General features: G+C 53.6%; 2 protein-coding genes across 6 annotated transcripts in view; both read right to left on the reverse strand.

Annotated features, from left to right (window-relative positions):
• LOC115647225 (WD repeat-containing protein 97-like) overlaps positions 1-5,712 on the reverse strand; it is a 51,343-nt gene extending 45,631 nt beyond the window's left edge. For all 3 annotated transcript variants that reach the window (XM_030554067.1, XM_030554068.1, XM_030554065.1), the window contains exons 1-4: positions 5,202-5,712; positions 3,403-3,558; positions 1,604-1,759; positions 986-1,105 (exon numbers count right to left, since the gene is read on the reverse strand). In XM_030554067.1, coding sequence (XP_030409927.1) covers positions 986-1,105; positions 1,604-1,759; positions 3,403-3,558; positions 5,202-5,393 — 624 coding nt within the window. In that variant the 5' untranslated portion in view covers positions 5,394-5,712. The remainder of the gene's footprint in view (positions 1-985; positions 1,106-1,603; positions 1,760-3,402; positions 3,559-5,201) is intronic.
• Positions 5,713-7,399: 1,687 nt separating this feature from the next.
• Positions 7,400-19,151, reverse strand: part of LOC115647224 (WD repeat-containing protein 97-like) — a 31,173-nt gene continuing 19,421 nt past the window's right edge. For all 3 annotated transcript variants that reach the window (XM_030554062.1, XM_030554063.1, XM_030554061.1), the window contains exons 14-16: positions 13,159-13,314; positions 10,847-11,002; positions 7,400-7,836 (exon numbers count right to left, since the gene is read on the reverse strand). In XM_030554062.1, the coding sequence (XP_030409922.1) occupies positions 7,618-7,836; positions 10,847-11,002; positions 13,159-13,314 (531 nt within the window). In that variant the 3' untranslated portion in view covers positions 7,400-7,617. The remainder of the gene's footprint in view (positions 7,837-10,846; positions 11,003-13,158; positions 13,315-19,151) is intronic.

Here is a 19,151-nt window from a genome sequence, read left to right on the forward strand (position 1 = left end):
TAGATGACAGGAACACAGTCCCAAGCCGGGCTTGTAGGTACAACCAGGACTCCTCAGCCAGGTCTCTCTGGGGGGCAAGGATCTTAGACCCAGACTAGGGTTCCCTGCCTCTTCCCAGTCAGCCCAAAACTGAAATCAAAAACCCCTCCAGCAGACTCTCTCCCTCTCTCCCTTTGTCCAGCTTACCAGGCAAAGGTGTGACTCCCCCAGCCCCCTTCCTGGCTCAGGTTACAGGCTCAGGCACCCTCCCTCACCTCAAGTCACCCCCTGCTCTCCCATCCCCCATGCAGACAGCCCCAGTAAAACTAAATGACATTCCCAGGTCAGTCCGCCCTGCTCCCTCCTGCGTCACAGGGGTTATGACAGATCCTCACCCACTGTGGGTGGCACCAAGGCCTGGGAGGCCCAGGGCCGGAGCAGGAAACGAGAAATGGCTAAGTAGGGAGGAGCTATTCCCCAGAGCAGACGGATGGTGACTCAGCACTGGGACTCAGGCCCATGCAGGAAAGGAAAGAGCTCAGGCTTTTACCCCCTGGGCAGCATGGATGGCTCTGGAGCGAGCCACACGCCTCTGCGGGGTTCTTGGAGAGGAAGGTTCTAGCAGGAGACAACATCAGCACCTTGCACTGCAGGGCTGGGTGCTCGGATGCCCGCTGCATCCAGGCTGGGGCAACAGGCTGCCTGGAGCCGGGACAGCGTGCGTGGTGCTCAGAGCTGGAGATGCAGAGGTCAGTGAGCTAGACAGTCACAGACAGGGAAGCAAACATGCCCAGGCCACAACAGCTCAGGGGCCCAGAGAGCAGCTAGGCAGTGTTCTCAACCCATTGAGGGCCACATCCAATCCTACTTGTATGGCCCTTAGGACGTCACATGGGCCACAGCTGTGTGCTGACTGGGCTGCAGGCTGAGAACCACAGAGCTAGGACCTGGGGGGCTTCAGGACTGTGGTGCGAGGTGTTTGCAGTAGGATCCCTGACAGGCTCACCTTGGACGTCTGACTGCTGACCTGAGACATGGAGGGGCCATGGCCGTTGACTCTGGTGATCTGCAGTGAAGGCAACTGGCTGTGGTGGCTCTCACTGGCTGCCATGGCCTCCTGGCGAGCCTTGGGGACCCAGATGCAGAAGGGAGTTATTCATAGAATATCAGGTTTGGAAGGGACCTCAGAAGGTATCCAGTCCAACCCCTTGCTCAAAGCAGGACCAATCCCCAGACAGAGTTTTATCCCTGTTCCCTAAGCGGCCCCCTCAAGGATTGAACTCACAGCCCTTGGTTTAGCAGGCCAATGCTCAAACCACTGAGCTATCCCTCTCCCCTGATATTCTGCTGCCCTGGTTGTGTCTGCACCTTTCTCATTCCTTCCTGCTCCCGACCCACCGCGTGCACCTATACCATGGCCTCGGTAGGGCAGGCCACAGCTTAACAACAGTCTGGCCGCTCTCCCTTTCCCCCCAGCCAGCCTGCCAGCTGCAAGGTTAGAGAGCCCTTGCCCCCAGCCAGCCCATTGGATCCCCTGCCCCCAGCCAGCCCAGAGGTGAGATCTGAACCGGCAGCGGACCTGCTGCCTTGCCCGAGCCTGCTCGACGTCGATCCAAGCCCTCACCTGGGATATCTGACTCCGGATCCTTGCCAGCGAGGAGCGGCGCAGGGAGTCTTCCAGCCCTTTAGAAGCACTGGGGGTTGGAAGTGCTGAACGTGAGCCCCGGCCTGCGCGAGGCTCCAGGGCGTCCTCTTGGCAAACCCCATCTGCCACGGGAGCCTGGGGGACACAGGAGCTCAGCGTAAATGTGCACGTTACAGGGTCCCACGCGCTGCATTGGCACAGCTGCCTGGTGCACCACGGCCAGACACCAACACAGGAGCTTCCAAAGCAGGGCAGGTAGCGCCCACGTGGGCCAAACCGCCCGGCAGCCGCCCGTGCTCTGGGGGGCACCTGCAGCTTTGTGCAATGGGGTTTGTTATGGGCTGTGTCCAGCACAGCCACAGGCGGGCCGGGGGAGACGTGGGCAGAGAGAGCAGGGGAGGCCACAGGATACACCCTCTTGGGTGTTGGTGCTTGGACTGGACCTCACATACAAACCTCTCACCCCCATAACCCCCCCACACACCTACCCTCTCCCCCCCACAAACACAAACCCCTCACCCTCACACCCATAACCCCCCCCACATCTACCCCCTCTCCCCCTCACACACAAACCCCTCCCACACACCCATAACACCCCCTACACACCTACCCCCTCTCACCCTCACACACAAACTCCTCACCCTCACACCCCTACCCCCTCTTTCACACACACACCCTACCCCCCTGCACTCCTACCCCCTCACACCTACCCCCTCTCACCCTCACCCTCACACCCCTCACCCTCACACCCCTACCCCCTCTTTCACACACACACCCTACCCCCCCTGCACTCCTACCCCCTCACACCTAGCCCCTCTCACCCTCACACCTAGCCCCCCTCACCCTCACATCGCTACCCCCCCCACACACACATACACCCCTACACCCTCTCTCACACACACTATCCCTACCCCCCCACACCTCTACCCCCCCACACACACACACACTATCACGGAGTGTGGAGGAGTCAGGGCCCTGCAGCCTCCACTTCCTGCGATTCACCCTGACTCTCAGCCAGCCAGTAGCACAGAAGGTTTATTTGGACGACAGGAACACAGTCCAGGACAGGTCTTGCAGGTACAGACAGCAAGACCCCCTTTAGTTCGCTTCATCTTTGGGCCCCGGGGAGGCCACAGCCCCAGGTCAGGGCACCCCTCTCCCAGCCAGCTCCAAACTGAAACTCTCTCCAGCCCCTCGCTCAGCCTCCCCTCGGCTCCTCCCCCAGCCTTTGTGTCTCTTGTCGTTTCCCAGGCAGAGGTGTTACCTGGCCTCCAACCCCACTCCTGGGTTCTCTGTTACATGCTCAGGTGTCCTCCCTTCCTCAAGGCCGTCCCAGCAAAACTCCCCTGCACCCTTCCCAGGTCAATACTCCCCACTCAGCATTCACAGACACAGCACAACATTCCCACTGCCCCACACCAGGTCAGACCTATGGTCCATCTAGCCCAGCAGGTGCAGTGGCCAGTGCCTGGTGCTTCCTAAGGAATGAACAGAATAGGGCGATTATCACGTGATCCATCCCGTCGTCCCCTCCCAGCTTCTGGCAGTCAGAGGTTTAGGGACACCCAGAGCAGAGGGTTGTGTCCCTGCCCATCCGGGCTAACTGCCATTGATGGACCTATCCTCCATGAACATATCTAACTCATTTAGGAACCCCGCCCTGCCCCCCAGCCAGTTCACTGGATCCCCTGCCCCCAGCCAGCCCAGAGGTGAGATCTGAACCGGCAGCGGACCTGCTGCCTTGCCCGAGTCTGCTCGGCATCAATCCAAACCCTTACCTGGGATATCTGACTCCGGATCCTTGCCAGAGAGGAGCGGCGCAGGGAGTCTTCCAGCCCTTTAGAAGCACTGGGGGTTGGAAGTGCTAAACGTGAGCCCCGGCCTGCGCGAGGCTCCAGGGCATCCTCTCGGCAAACCCCATCTGCCACGGGAGCCTGGGGGACACAGGAGCTCAGCGTAAATGTGCACGTTACAGGGTCCCACGCGCTGCATTGGCACAGCTGCCTGGTGCACCACGGCCAGACACCAACACAGGAGCTTCCAAAGCAGGGCAGGTAGCGCCCACGTGGGCCAAACCGCCCGGCAGCCGCCCGTGCTCTGGGGGGCACCTGCAGCTTTGTGCAATGGGGTTTGTTATGGGCTGTGTCCAGCACAGCCACAGGCGGGCCGGGGGAGACGTGGGCAGAGAGAGCAGGGGAGGCCACAGGATACACCCTCTTGGGTGTTGGTGCTTGGACTGGACCTCACATACAAACCTCTCACCCCCATAACCCCCCCACACACCTACCCTCTCCCCCCCACAAACACAAACCCCTCACCCTCACACCCATAACCCCCCCCACATCTACCCCCTCTCCCCCTCACACACAAACTCCTCACCCTCACACCCCTAACACCCCCTACACACCTACCCCCTCTCACCCTCACACACAAACTCCTCACCCTCACACCCCTACCCCCTCTTTCACACACACACCCTACCCCCCCTGCACTCCTACCCCCTCACACCTACCCCCTCTCACCCTCACCCTCACACCCCTCACCCTCACACCCCTACCCCCTCTTTCACACACACACCCTACCCCCCCTGCACTCCTACCCCCTCACACCTAGCCCCTCTCACCCTCACACACAGACCCCTCACCCTCACATCGCTACCCCCCCACACACACATACACCCCTACACCCTCTCTCACACACACTATCCCTACCCCCCCACACCTCTACCCCCCCACACACACACACTATCACGGAGTGTGGAGGAGTCAGGGCCCTGCAGCCTCCACTTCCTGCGATTCACCCTGACTCTCAGCCAGCCAGTAGCACAGAAGGTTTATTTGGACGACAGGAACACAGTCCAGGACAGGTCTTGCAGGTACAGACAGCAAGACCCCCTTTAGTTCGGTTCATCTTTGGGCCCCGGGGAGGCCACAGCCCCAGGTCAGGGCACCCCTCTCCCAGCCAGCTCCAAACTGAAACTCTCTCCAGCCCCTCGCTCAGCCTCCCCTCGGCTCCTCCCCCAGCCTTTGTGTCTCTTGTCGTTTCCCAGGCAGAGGTGTTACCTGGCCTCCAACCCTCACTCCTGGGTTCTCTGTTACATGCTCAGGTGTCCTCCCTTCCTCAAGGCCGTCCCAGCAAAACTCCCCTGCACCCTTCCCAGGTCAATATTCCCCACTCAGCATTCACAGACACAGCACAACATTCCCACTGCCCCACACCAGGTCAGACCTATGGTCCATCTAGCCCAGCAGGTGCAGTGGCCAGTGCCTGGTGCTTCCTAAGGAATGAACAGAATAGGGCGATTATCACGTGATCCATCCCGTCGTCCCCTCCCAGCTTCTGGCAGTCAGAGGTTTAGGGACACCCAGAGCAGAGGGTTGTGTCCCTGCCCATCCGGGCTAACTGCCATTGATGGACCTATCCTCCATGAACATATCTAACTCATTTAGGAACCCCGCCCTGCCCCCCAGCCAGCTCACTGGATCCCCTGCCCCTAGCCAGCCCAGAGGTGAGATCAGAGCCAGCAGCGGACCTGCTGCCTTGCCCGAGTCTGCTCGGCATCAATCCAAACCCTTACCTGGGATATCTGACTCCGGATCCTTGCCAGAGAGGAGCGGCGCAGGGAGTCTTCCAGCCCTTTAGAAGCACTGGGGGTTGGAAGTGCTAAACATGAGCCCCGGCCTGCACGAGGCTCCAGGGCGTCCTCTCGGCAAACCCCATCTGCCACGGGAGCCTGGGGGACACAGGAGCTCAGCGTAAATGTGCACATTACAGGGTCCCACGCGCTGCATTGGCACAGCTGCCTGGTGCACCACGGCCAGACACCAACACAGGAGCTTCCAAAGCAGGGCAGGTAGCGCCCACGTGGGCCAAACCGCCCGGCAGCCGCCCGTGCTCTGGGGGGCACCTGCAGCTTTGTGCAATGGGGTTTGTTATGGGCTGTGTCCAGCACAGCCACAGGCGGGCCGGGGGAGACGTGGGCAGAGAGAGCAGGGGAGGCCACAGGATACACCCTCTTGGGTGTTGGTGCTTGGACTGGACCTCACATACAAACCTCTCACCCCCATAACCCCCCCACACACCTACCCCCTCCCCCCCACAAACACAAACCCCTCACCCTCACACCCCTAACCCCCCCCACATCTACCACCTCTCCCCCTCACACACAAACCCCTCACCCCCATAACCCCCACACACACCTACCCCCTCCCCCCCACAAACACAAACCCCTCACCCTCACACCCATAACCCCCCCACATCTACCCCCTCTCCCCCTCACACACAAACTCCTCACCCTCACACCCCTAACCTCCCCCACATCTACCACCTCTCCCCCTCACACACAAACCCCTCACCCCCATAACCCCCACACACATCTACCCCCTCCCCCCCACAAACCCCTCACCCTCACACCCATAACCCCCACACACACCTACCCCCTCCCCCCCACAAACCCCTCACCCTCACACCCCTAACCCCCCCCACATCTACCCCTCTCCCCCTCACACACAAACCCCTCCCCCTCACACCCCTAACCCCCCCCACATCTACCCCCTCTCCCCCTCACACACAAACTCCTCACCCTCACACCCCTAACCCCCCCTACACACCTACCACCTCTCACCCTCACACACACAAACTCTTCATCCTCTCACCCCTACCCCCTCTTTCACACACACACCCTACCCCCCCGCACCCCTACCCCCCTCACACCTACCCCCCTCTCCCCCTCACACACACAACTCCTCACCCTCACACCCCTAACCCCACACCTACCCCCTCTCACCCTCACCTCACACCCCTCACCCTCACACCCCTACCCCCTCTTTCACACACACACCCTACCCCCCTGCACTCTACCCCCTCACACCCTACCCCCTCTCACCCCTCACCCTCACCCCTCACCCTCACACCCCTACCCCTCTTTCACACACACACCCTACCCCCCCTGCACTACCCCTCACACCTACCCCCTCTCACCCTCACCCTCACACCCCTCACCCTCACACCTACCCCCTCTCACCCTCACCCTCACACCCCTACCCCCTCTTTCACACCACACACCCTACCCGCACCCCTACCCCCCTCACACCTAGCCCCTCTCACCCTCACACACAGACCCCTCACCCTCACATCGCTACCCCCCACACACCCCTACACCCTCTCTCACACACACTATCCCTACCCCCCCACACCTCTACCCCCCCCCAAACACACAAACACACTATCACGGAGTGTGGAGGAGTCAGGGCCCTGCAGCCTCCACTTCCTGCGATTCACCCTGACTCTCAGCCAGCCAGTAGCACAGAAGGTTTATTTGGACGACAGGAACACAGTCCAGGACAGGTCTTGCAGGTACAGACAGCAAGACCCCCTTTAGTTCGCTTCATCTTTGGGCCCCGGGGAGGCCACAGCCCCAGGTCAGGGCACCCCTCTCCCAGCCAGCTCCAAACTGAAACTCTCTCCAGCCCCTCGCTCAGCCTCCCCTCGGCTCCTCCCCCAGCCTTTGTGTCTCTTGTCGTTTCCCAGGCAGAGGTGTTACCTGGCCTCCAACCCCACTCCTGGGTTCTCTGTTACATGCTCAGGTGTCCTCCCTTCCTCAAGGCCGTCCCAGCACAACTCCCCTGCACCCTTCCCAGGTCAATACTCCCCACTCAGCATTCACAGACACAGCACAACATTCCCACTGCCTCACACCAGGTCAGACCTATGGTCCATCTAGCCCAGCAGGTGCAGTGGCCAGTGCCTGGTGCTTCCTAAGGAATGAACAGAATAGGGCGATTATCACGTGATCCATCCCGTCGTCCCCTCCCAGCTTCTGGCAGTCAGAGGTTTAGGGACACCCAGAGCAGAGGGTTGTGTCCCTGCCCATCCGGGCTAACTGCCATTGATGGACCTATCCTCCATGAACATATCTAACTCATTTAGGAACCCCGCCCTGCCCCCCAGCCAGCTCACTGGATCCCCTGCCCCTAGCCAGCCCAGAGGTGAGATCAGAGCCAGCAGCGGACCTGCTGCCTTTCCCGAGTCTGCTCGGCATCAATCCAAACCCTTACCTGGGATATCTGACTCTGGATCCTTGCCAGCGAGGAGCTGCGCAGGGAGTCTTCCAGCCCTTTAGAAGCACTGGGGGTTGGAAGTGCTAAACGTGAGCCCCGGCCTGCACGAGGCTCCAGGGCATCCTCTCGGCAAACCCCATCTGCCACGGGAGCCTGGGGAACACAGGAGCTCAGTGTAAATGTGCACATTATCGTAGGCCTGTAACTAGACCTGGGTATGGCCTCACTTCTTGGGAGCCAGGCTTAGGGAGTTAAATGGATCAGCATGCTGGAAACAGAATGTCTGGGCTGGCTGAGCTAACGGGGAACCCCAGAGAACCACTGACAATGGACAAGGGAAGTGGAGGACATAAAGATGAGGTAAAGAGAAAGTCGTACATGGACAATGCATGGACGGAGCATGCTGCACAGGGATTGGCTCCCTCAAAGTAACCAAGCCATTCCCAGCGCATGGGATGCAATGGACAGTACATGTAATGGACCGTGTCAATGTCTATAATGGAAGAGGTGGCTGGGTGACTTTGGAGGTGTGGCATGCCCTATACCCACCCCCTAGGCTTGAGGGCAATCAATTTAGTCTAGCTTTACTGTGCACCTAATAAAGGAACCTGAGTGACAAGATAGGAGTTGACCTGAGTTCTTGAGGAAACCAGCTCAGTGCTGTGTTTGAAGGGAAGGGTGTATTTACCCCAGTTAAATTATTAAACTGCAATGTATTGACTCTTTAACAGAGCAGCTAACTTAATATCTTCTGTGAATACACTGTGCTGGGTGCTGTTCGTTGCAGAGAACACTGCTGAGGAGTTTGGGGGCTGGATTTCACTGGCTGTTACCTGCAAGGCGAGATTTGAGCTGAGAGGCCCCGAGGAGTTTGCTGGAGAGAAAGCCAGGCTGATGTAGCAGGGAGCTGACTCAGGCTAATCTCTAGCAAAGCTCAGTCTTGCCTTGGCAGAGGTAACACAGTGGCTCACCGCTCTGGGTATCCCCAGCACTATGGTACATGGATCGCAGTACTGTTTTAACTCTGTGGGATGCAGGGATCTGGCACTGAGGATCGGGGGGCCAATTTTGTAAAGGAGAATAATCTGCACCAACCAGATCCTCATTCTTCATAAACCAGCCAATCCCCCCAAAGCCACATCCAGCCAGCCAGATTCTTCCTCCTCCACCAAAACCTGCCAGTCTTCCCAAAACTGGCCCCCCTCTTTCCCTGTGGCTTATAAGAACATAAGAACGGCTGTACTGGGTCAGACCAAAGGTCCATCTAGCCCAGTATCTGTCTACCGACAGTGGCCAATGCCAGATGCCCTAGAGGGAGTAAACCTAACAGATAATGATCAAGTGATCTCTCTCCTGCCATCCATCTCCATCCTCTGATGAACAGAGGCTAGGGACACCATTCCTTACCCATCCTGGCTAATAGCCATTGATGGACTTAACCTCCATGAATTTATCCAGTTCCCTTTTAAACATTGTTATAGTCCCAGCCTTCACAACCTTCTCAGGTAAGGAGCTCCACAAGTTGACTGTGTGCTGTGTGAAGAAGAACTTCCTTTTATTTGTTTTAAACCTGCTGCCTATTAATTTCATTTGGTGGCCCCTAGTTCTTGTATTATGGGAATAAGTAAATAACTTTTCCTTATCTACTTTCTCCACATCACTTATGATTTTATATACCTCTATCATATCCCCCCTTAGTCTCCTCTTTTCAAAGCTGAAATGCCCTAGCCTCTTTAGTCTTTTCTCATATGAGACCCTCTCCAAACCCCCAATCATTTTAGTTGCCCTTTTCTGAACCTTTTCTAGTGCCAGTATCTTTTTTGAGGTGAGGAGACCACATCTGTACACAGTATTCGAGATGTGGGCGTACCCTGGATTTATATAAGGGCAATAATATATTCTCTGTCTTACTCTCTATCCCCTTTTTTAATGATTCCTAACATCTTGTTTGCTTTTTTGACTGCTGCTGCGCACTGCATGGACATCTTCAGAGAACTATCCACGATGACCCCAAGATCTCTTCCCTGATTAGTTGTAGCTAAATTAGCCCCCATCATATTGTATGTATAGTGGGGGTTGTTTTTTCCAATGTGCATTACTTTACATTTATCCACATTCAATTTCATTTGCCATTTTGTTCCCCTATCACTTAGTTTTGTGAGATCTTTTTGAAGTTCTTCACAGTCTGCTTTGGTCTTAACTATCTTGAGTAGTTTAGTATCATCTGCAAACTTTGCCACCTCACTGCTTACCCCTTTTTCCAGATCATTTATGAATAAATTGAATAGAATTGGTCCGAGGACTGACCCTTGGAGAACACCACTAGTTACCCCTCTCCATTCTGAGAATTTACCATTAATTCCTACCCTTTGTTCCCTGTCTTTTAGCCAGTTCTCAGTCCATGGAAGGACCTTCCCTTTTATCCCATGACAGCTTAATTTACGTACGAGCCTTTGATGAGGGACCTTGTCAAAGGCTTTCTGGAAATCTAAGTACACTATGTTCCCTGGATCCCCATTGTCCATGTTTGTTGACCCCTTCAAAGAACTCTAATAGATTAGTAAGACACGATTTTCCTTTACAGAAGCCATGTTGACTGTTGCCCAACAATTTATGTTCTTCTATGTGTCTGATAATTTTATTCTTTACTATTGTTACAACTAATTTGCCCGGTTCCGACGTTAGACTTACCGGTCTGTAACTGCCGGGATCACTTCTAGAGCCCTTTTAAAATATTGGTGTTACATTAGCTAACTTCCAGTCATTGGGTGCCGAAGCTGATTTAAAGGACAGGTTACAAACCTTAGTTAATAGTTCCACAACTTCACATTTGAGTTCTTTCAGAACTCTTGGGTGAATGCCATCTGGTCCCGGTGACTTGTTAATGTTGAGTTTATCAATTAATTCCAAAACCTCCTCTAGTGACACTTCAGTCTGTGACAATTCCTCAGATTTGTCACCTACAAAGGACGGCTCAGGTTTGGGACTGTCTTGCAGCACTCCCTTTCCCCCCAGCCAGCCTGCCAGCCACGAGGCTAGAGAGCCCCTGCTCCTCAGCCAACCCCTTGGATCCCCTACCCCAGCCAGCCCAGAGGTGAGATCTGAACCGGCAGCGGACCTGCTGCCTTGCCCGAGCCTGCTCGACGTCGATCCAAGCCCTCACCTGGGATATCTGACTCCGGATCCTTGCCAGCGAGGAGTGGCGCAGGGAGTCTTCCAGCCCTTTAGAAGCACTGGGGGTTGGAAGTGCTAAACGTGAGTCCCGGCCTGCGCGAGGCTCCAGGGCGTCCTCTTGGCAAACCCCATCTGCCACGGGAGCCTGGGGGACACAGGAGCTCAGCGTAAATGTGCACATTACAGGGTCCCATGTGCTGCATCAGCATGGCTGCCTGGTGCACCACGGCCAGACACCAACACAGGAGCTTCCAAAGCAGGGCAGGAAGCACCCACGTGGGCCAAACCGCCCGGCAGCCGCCCATGCTCTGGGGGGCACCTGCAGCTTTGTGCAGTGGGGTTTTACTCCTGGAGGAATTCTGCACCACTGTTCATGTGTAGAATTTATGTCTCCCACAGATTTATTTGCTTCCCCGCAGAAAAATGACTTTCTGACAGGGAAGCAAAGAGAAGCCACAAGACCAGTCATGTGACCCTCCCCAGCAGAATGTTTTGGGTGTCCAGGGCAGCCAGCAGAGAGGTAAAATCACTGTGGGGCAGGGGGCGGGAATGGGGAAGACCCAGCTGGTGGCTCCTACCCTGTGCCAGGCTCAGCTGCTACTCCTGGCTAGGCTGTGGAGGAGGGGACTTTCTCGTCCCTTGCACGGCATCCAGAGCTGGGTCAGACTCACCCCCAGATTTCTCCCCCAGCTGCAGGAAACTCTGCAAACTCCCCACACATATACACGTCCTGCACCCAGTGCTCCTCAGCTGCAGGGTGAGGGTTCCCTGTACAGGGAGCTGCTCCATCCACCCAACCCCATGCATCCAGACGTCCTCATACTCAAACCTTCCTGCTGAGCCTCACCCCCCCCCGTACTCAGAACCCCCTCAATGACCCCTACTCCCCCTGCACCTGGACCACCCTGACGAGCCACCAACACCCGGATCCCAGCCCCACTGAGCCCCAACCAACTGCACCTGGATCCCCACCGCACTCAGCCCCACTCCTCTAGCATCTGGACCCCCCCACTAAGCCCCTCCATACCCAGACCCTCCCTACTGAGCCCAACCACCGTCATCTCGACCCCCCTGCAGAGTCCTATTACCGTGCACCCAGAACCCCTCCCCCCAACAAGCCCTTGTGCATCCAGATCCTCCCTGCACCTGCATCCCCCGCTGATCCTCCCACACCCAGATTGCCCCACACAGAACCATCTCACCCCACACCTGGATCCCCCCACACCGAGCCCCTCCATACTTGGATCCTGCCTTGCTGAGCCTGCCTGCCCACCCCGGTGCACCTGGCACTGAGGGGCAGGGCCCTGGGGAGTTTCTAGGGCAGGCCTGGTCCCTGCGCTATGTCAGGGTTGGGTGCAGCCTCACCAAGGAGTATGTGTCCCGGGTGTGGGGAGGGGCAGGGGGAGCTGCACAGTGATCTCCCACCTCTGGGCAGCCAGTGCCAGGCTGGAGCCACCACATTTATTTGACAAATAAAATTTGCAGAATTTTAAAATATTGTGTGCAGAATTTTTATTTTTGTGCACAGAATTTTTAATTTTTTGGTGTAGAATGCCCTCAGGAGTAGGGTTGTTATGGGTTGTGTGTCCAAAGCACAGCGACAGGCAGGCCAGGGAGAGGCGTGGGAAGAGACACCAGGGGAGGCTATGGGAAATACCCCTGCTGGGTTGGTACTTGGACCAGACCTGTGGGGCCCTGGGCCTGTTGCCACAGAGTCTATTCCTGATCCCATGACAGCCTGCTACACACACCTCTGCCAGTGCTCATCCAGCCACGACACCCCTCACACAGCAGCAGCCAGCCCCTGCCTGACGCACCCGGCCCCACTGGCACTGCCAGACACTGTATCGCTGCCATCTACACACTGGCCTGGACCCACAACCACAGTCCCACAGCCCCACTCCAAGGACAACGCCCCACTGCGCTGCCTGGGGCAGACACAGCCACTGCCCCCCACATTCAGAGAGCCGGAAAGGAACAAGGTGAGAAAAGCAGAATGGGGGCAGGGACTGGGAAGAGCCAGGGGGCCCCGAAGGCTTTGAGACCCAGGAGCTCACAGCTCCTGCGTAACCCCATGCTCAGTGCACTGGGGTGGGTCACCTGTCACCTCTCCACTTAGGGTGGAGACAGCACGCCTGGTGCTGGGAGACAGGAGCACCGGGGTCCTGGCATGCCTCTGACAAGCCCATGTGTCCTCACGCCCGTCTGTGCCATGGCGCTAGCCCAAGTGGGAGGGCTGTGGGCCTTTGGCAGGGCAAGGCTGCACGCAGCTGACCTACCAGCTTGGTGGCATGCGTTTACCTCGAGCATCGGACGTTCTGCGTTCTCCTCGGCACCGTCGGGGAATGCCCCTAGGAACATGTGAGAAGCAGCTGGGCCGTAGAGGTTCGGTACCAGTGGGCCAAGGAGACAGGCCTCCAGAACCAAGTCTGCATCAAAGGAATCGTTGTGGGGGATCTGCGTGGAAAGGCGGGGGGAGCTGTTAGCCAGCTCTGCCTTTGCCACGGGCACCAGCTGAAATCTGCCTGCAGCACCACGCTGCACGGTGAGGTGCTCAGCCTGGAGGGGGCCCGGGCAGCCACTCACGTGCTGTGCTCTCCACGCACACACATCGGGCATGGCACTGCCATGAGGCCCTCACTGCAGAGCGTGCCAGCCCCTGCAAGCGGAGACCAGGGCCACGTCACGCACTCCACGCTCAGCTTGCCCATGGAGGGTGTTCGAATGCATCAAGCTGAGCACACTGGGGCCAGCTCCCCAGCGAGCCATGGGCTCCCGACACACAGATGCTGTAAAGTGAAAGCTGGCCTGCACCACAGCACTCCCTTGGCCCCCCCGCCCAGGGGCAGTCACCGGCATGGCACAGCCGTCAGTGTCAATCCCAAGGAACTGTGCTTAGTACGAATGGCCACTGGGTCAGACCAATAGCCAGGTAGCCCAGTGTCCTGTCTTCCAACAGTGGTGGGTGCCAGAGGCTCCAGAGGAAATGAGCAGAACAGGGAATCATCAATTGAGCCATCCCCTGTCGCCCATTCCCAGCTTCTGCCAGTCAGAGGTTTAGGGACACCCAGAGCATGGGGTTGTATCCCTGACCATCTTGGTCAACAGTCATTGGTCCTCCATGAATGTATCTATATTTTTAACCCAGTTATAGTTTTGATCTTCACAGCATCCCGACAATGAGTTCCACAAGTTGACTGAGCTGTGTGAAGAAATACTGCCTTTGGTTTGTTTTAAACCTGCTGCCTTTTAATTTCATCAGGTGACCCGTTTGTGTGTTATGAGAAGGGATTAATAACACTTGCCTGTTCACTTTCTCCACCCTAGGCATGATTTTACAGACCTCTAGCATATCCCCCTTAGTCGTCTCTTTTCCAAGCTGAAAAGTCCCAGTCTTTAATCTCTCTGCATATGAAATCTGTTTCATACCCTAATCATTTTTATTGCCCTTTTCTGAACCTTTTCCAATTCTCAAATGTCTTTTTTGAGATGGGGTGACCAGACCTGCACACAGTATTCAAGCTATGGGCAAACCATGGATTTATATATCACCATTATTACATGTTCCGTCTTATTATCTGATGCTTTCCTAATGGCTCCTAACATTCTTTCCACTTGTTTAACTGCTGCTGCACATTGAGTGGATGTTTTCAGAGAACTATCCACAATGACTCCAAGATCATTCTTGAGTGGTAACAGCTAATTCAGACCCCATCATTTTATATGTAGAGTTGGGATTATGTTTTCCAATGTGCATCACTTTGCATTTATCAACATTGAATTTCATCTGCCATTTTGTTGCCCAGACACCTAGTTTTATGAGATCCCTTTGCAGCTCTTCGCAGTCTGCTTTGGACTTAACTATCTTGAGAAATTTTATATCATCTGTGAATTTTGCCACCTCACTGTTTATCCCTCTTTTCAGATCATTTATAAATATGTTGTACAGCACTGGGCCAGTACAGACCCCTGAGGGACAACACTATTTACCTCTCTCCATTCTGAAAACTAACTGTTTATTCCTACCCTTTGTTTCCTATCTTTTAACCAGCTGCTGTTCCATGAGAGAACCTTCCCTCTTATCCCATTGTTACCGAAATGTCAGGTCCGCCTAGCTGAGAGCCAATGACAGCCAGACAGGGATAAGGAAAGGTTGCTTTATTCTGCAGAAGAAAGGAGAGTTCTGTACCTTGGTATAAAAAAACTCTACTTCATACAAAAACCAAGAATCTTTTATACACACTCACATGCAAGCTTCGGTCGTGCTAGCATTTGATTGGTGGTTAGCAAACCCTGCACTTCTGCAATCTGCTCAGCAAAAACTGGCTTAGGACCAGCTTCAACTGCCTCAAGACTGATAAGGGAAGACAGTTCAGAAGTTCAGGCTACTGCGTTCGTGAGATATCCAATTTCCCCTAATGGTTGCCAGCTATTATAAAACTACTAGCTGTTAGGGGGTCGCTGCTGACTTTCACAGTCCCCCCTTCGGGCCTGATAATCCAAATTGTCAGGCCCGTTACGCAATTTGCGATCAAGCTGGAGGGAGAGATATTGTATTCTCCTACAGACAGTAGAGCCCTTAGTCACAGCATTACACAAACATTTTGCACATTGCAACATTACCCAAACGACACATAGAAAGAAAAGAAAGAAAATAATCCATTTCGACAATTTTACAGAAAAGGCCAGTAAACCATGACCCAAGGTCTGGGAGGAGGTCCTCAAAATTAAGGGTATGATCAAGAGATACAGTGTGGAAAACAACAGCTGCATCCTTGATGGCCTGCAAATCCTCCTCAATTAAACCAGAGCGATTAATATAAAAACAGCATCTTTCCCCAATGCGAGCACAGGCCCCCTCTACTTCAGCATTCATGGCATCTAGCACACACCTATTTTGTAGTGTTACTTCTGCTATGTCATCAATTTCTCATTGTAACTTTTGGAACGCGTCCAAGGAAGCATTAGCTGCTTTTTCAAGTTCTGCAGAAATGTTTACCACTGCCCTTTCCAGCTCCGTCACCCTCAGTCCAGGAATTAGTCCACGTATAAAGGAATGAAATCCTGTTTGCCTCATTACTAGGGGGTTTTCGGCACATTTAACCCGAGCCCCTTTCAAGGGCATGAAGAGTTTGTGAGAATAAGTCCCCAGGTTGAGGATTTGCCGTGAGTCTAGTGTGGTGCTACTTGAACGTCTAGTAATACTCTGGCACCACACCAGGAGAGCTTTATAAGCATTATGGCCACAAATAAAATACAGACCAGGGCTCTCATGCTCATGCTCCAAAACGTCTGTTAATCTATAAGGTGCCACAGGATTCTTTGCTGCTTTTACAGATCCAGACTAACACAGCTGCCCCTCTAATGCTAACATCTCAATGTTTGGAGTTGCCAAATATCCGGCCCCGGCACCGCCAGTGGGATGCATTCAAATGTCCCATGGCGTGGGTATTGTTTAAGATACCCCCACAGTATGTAACAGCAAACAAGTGTGATGTAAAGCTTACTAGTGCCCCCTGGCATTCAGAGATTTTTACAAGGGATGAGTGAGGTGATAAAATGCCAGAGGAGACGTCCATATTATATGCATGGACTTATTAACTTCTGTGCCAGGAAAGATAATGGAGCAAGTAATTAAAGAAATCATCTGCAAACACTTGGAAGGTGGTAAGGTGATAGGGAATAGCCAGCATGGATTTGTAAAGAACAAATCGTGTCAAACTAATCTGATAGCATTCTTTGATAGGATAACGAGCCTTGTGGATAAGGGAGAAGCGGTGGATGTGATATATCTAGACTTTAGTAAGGCATTTGATACAGTCTCGCATGATATTCTTATAGATAAACTAGGAAAGTACAATTTAGTTGGGGCTACTATAAGGTGGGTGCATAACTGGCTGGATAACCGTACTCAGAGAGTAGTTATTAATGGCTCCCAATCCTTCTGGAAAGGTATAACAAGTGGGGTTCCGCAGGGGTCTGTTTTGGGACCGGCTCTGTTCAATATCTTCATCAACGACTTAGATGTTGGCATAGAAAGTACGCTTATTAAGTTTGCAGACGATACCAAACTGGGAGGGATTGCAACTGCTTTGGAGGACAGGGTCAAAATTCAAAATGATCTGGACGAATAGGAGAAATGGTCTGAGGTAAACAGGATGAAGTTCAATAAAGATAAATGCAAAGTGCTCCACTTAGGAAGGAACAATCAGTTTCACACATACAGAATGGGAGGAGACTGTCTAGGAAGGAGTATGGCAGAAAGAGATCTAGGGGTCATAGTGGACCACAAGCTTAATATGAGTCAACAGTGTGATACTGTTGCAAAAAAAGCAAACGTGATTCTGGGATGCATTAACAGGTGTGTTGTAAACAAGACACGAGAAGTCATTCTTCCGCTTTACTCTGCGCTGGTTAGGCCTCAACTGGAGTATTGTGTCCAGTTCTGGGCACCGCATTTCAAGAAAGATGTGGAGAAATTGGAGAGGGTCCAGAGAAAAGCAACAAGAATGATTAAAGGTCTTGAGAACATGACCTATGAAGGAAGGCTGAAGGAATTGGGTTTGTTTAGTTTGGAAAAGATAAGGCTGAGAGGGGACATGATAGCAGTTTTCAGGTATCTAAAAGGGTGTCATCAGGAGGAGGGAGAAAACTTGTTCACCTTAGCCTCCAATGATAGAACAAGAAGCAATGGGCTTAAACTGCAGCAAGGGAGATTTAGGTTGGACATTAGGAAAAAGTTCCTAACTGTCAGGGTAGTTAAACACTGGAATAGATTGCCTAGGGAAGTTGTGGAATCTCCATCTCTGGAGATATTTAAGAGTAGGTTAGATAAATGTCTATTAGGGATGGTCTAGACAGTATTTGGTCCTGCCATGAGGGCAGGGGACTGGACTCGATGACCTCTCGAGGTCCCTTCCAGTCCTAGAGTCTATGAGTCTATGAGTCTATGGGTCTCATTTATGGGACCCAAGGGAAGGAATGAAGGAAATCTCTCCCCTTGATAATGTTCACCTGTCAATTTCACAATATAGGCCTCCGGAACCTTATCACCACATTCCTGTGGGTGGGAGTGCTACTTCGCACCAAGTCTCCTTTCAACACCCCCATTCTGCCAGTCAGAAAACCTGACACAGATCCAGAAGGAAAACTGATATACTGATTTGTCCAGGACTTGCGTGCAGTGAATAAAGTCATCCAGGCTAGACACACGTGGTTCCTAATCCTCACACTATCCTGACTGCCATTCCAACAGGTACTGCTTGCTATTTGGTAATAGACTTGTGTAATGCCTTTTTCACTATTCCCCTAGATCAAGACAACTGTGATATCTTTGCATTTACATGGATGGATCCGGAGACCGGGAGGGCAGAACAGCTGACCTGGACTCGGCTACCACAAGGATTTGTGTTGCCAGCTATTATAAAACTGCTAGCTGTTAGGGGGTCGCTGCTGACTGTCACACCATGACAACTTACTTTGTTTACAAGCTTTGGTGATGGACCTCGTCAAAGTCTTTCTCAAAGTCCAAGTACAATCTATCCACTGGATCCCCCTTGTCCACATGCTTGTTGACCTTCTTAAAGAATTCTAGTAGATGGGTGAGGCATGATTTCCCTTTACAAAAACCATGTTGACTCTTCCCTAACAAATCGTGTTCATCTCTGTGTCTGATCATTCTGTTCTTTACTATAGTTTCAACCAATTTGCCTACCACTCAAGTTGCTGGGATCGCACTGGAGCCTTTTTTTAAAAATTGGCATCACATTAACTATGCTCCAGTCATCTGGTACAGAAGCTGATTTAAATGATAGGTTACGTACCACAGTTGATAGTTCTGCAAATTCACACTTGAGTTCCTTCAGAACTCTTGGGTGATACCATCTGGTCCTAGTGACTTATTACCGTTTAGTTTATCAACTTGTTCCCAAAACTCCTCTAATGACACCTCGGTCTGGGACCGTTCCTCAGATTTGTCACCTAAAAAGAATGGCCCAAGTGTGGGATCCTCCCTGTGAGAAAGTGGGAATGTTCTGGCTGTGTTATGTGAGTGCTGAGTGGGGAGTATTGACCTGGGAAGGCTGCAGGGGAGTTGTGATGGGACTGTCTGCCTGGGGGAAGGGAGCATGCCTGAGCATGTAGCCTTAGAACCCAGGAGGGGGGTTGAAGGCCAGGTGACACCTCTGACGCTGAACAAAGGAAAAAGGCTGGGGGGAGTTTCAGTTTGAAGGTGGCTGGGAAACGGAGAGGGACACCCCGATGAGGCTTGGGCTTTCCAACAGGGCTGTGGCCTC

Source organism: Gopherus evgoodei, chromosome 2 (genome assembly GCF_007399415.2).
Source record: "Gopherus evgoodei ecotype Sinaloan lineage chromosome 2, rGopEvg1_v1.p, whole genome shotgun sequence".
NCBI lineage: Eukaryota > Metazoa > Chordata > Testudines > Testudinidae > Gopherus > Gopherus evgoodei.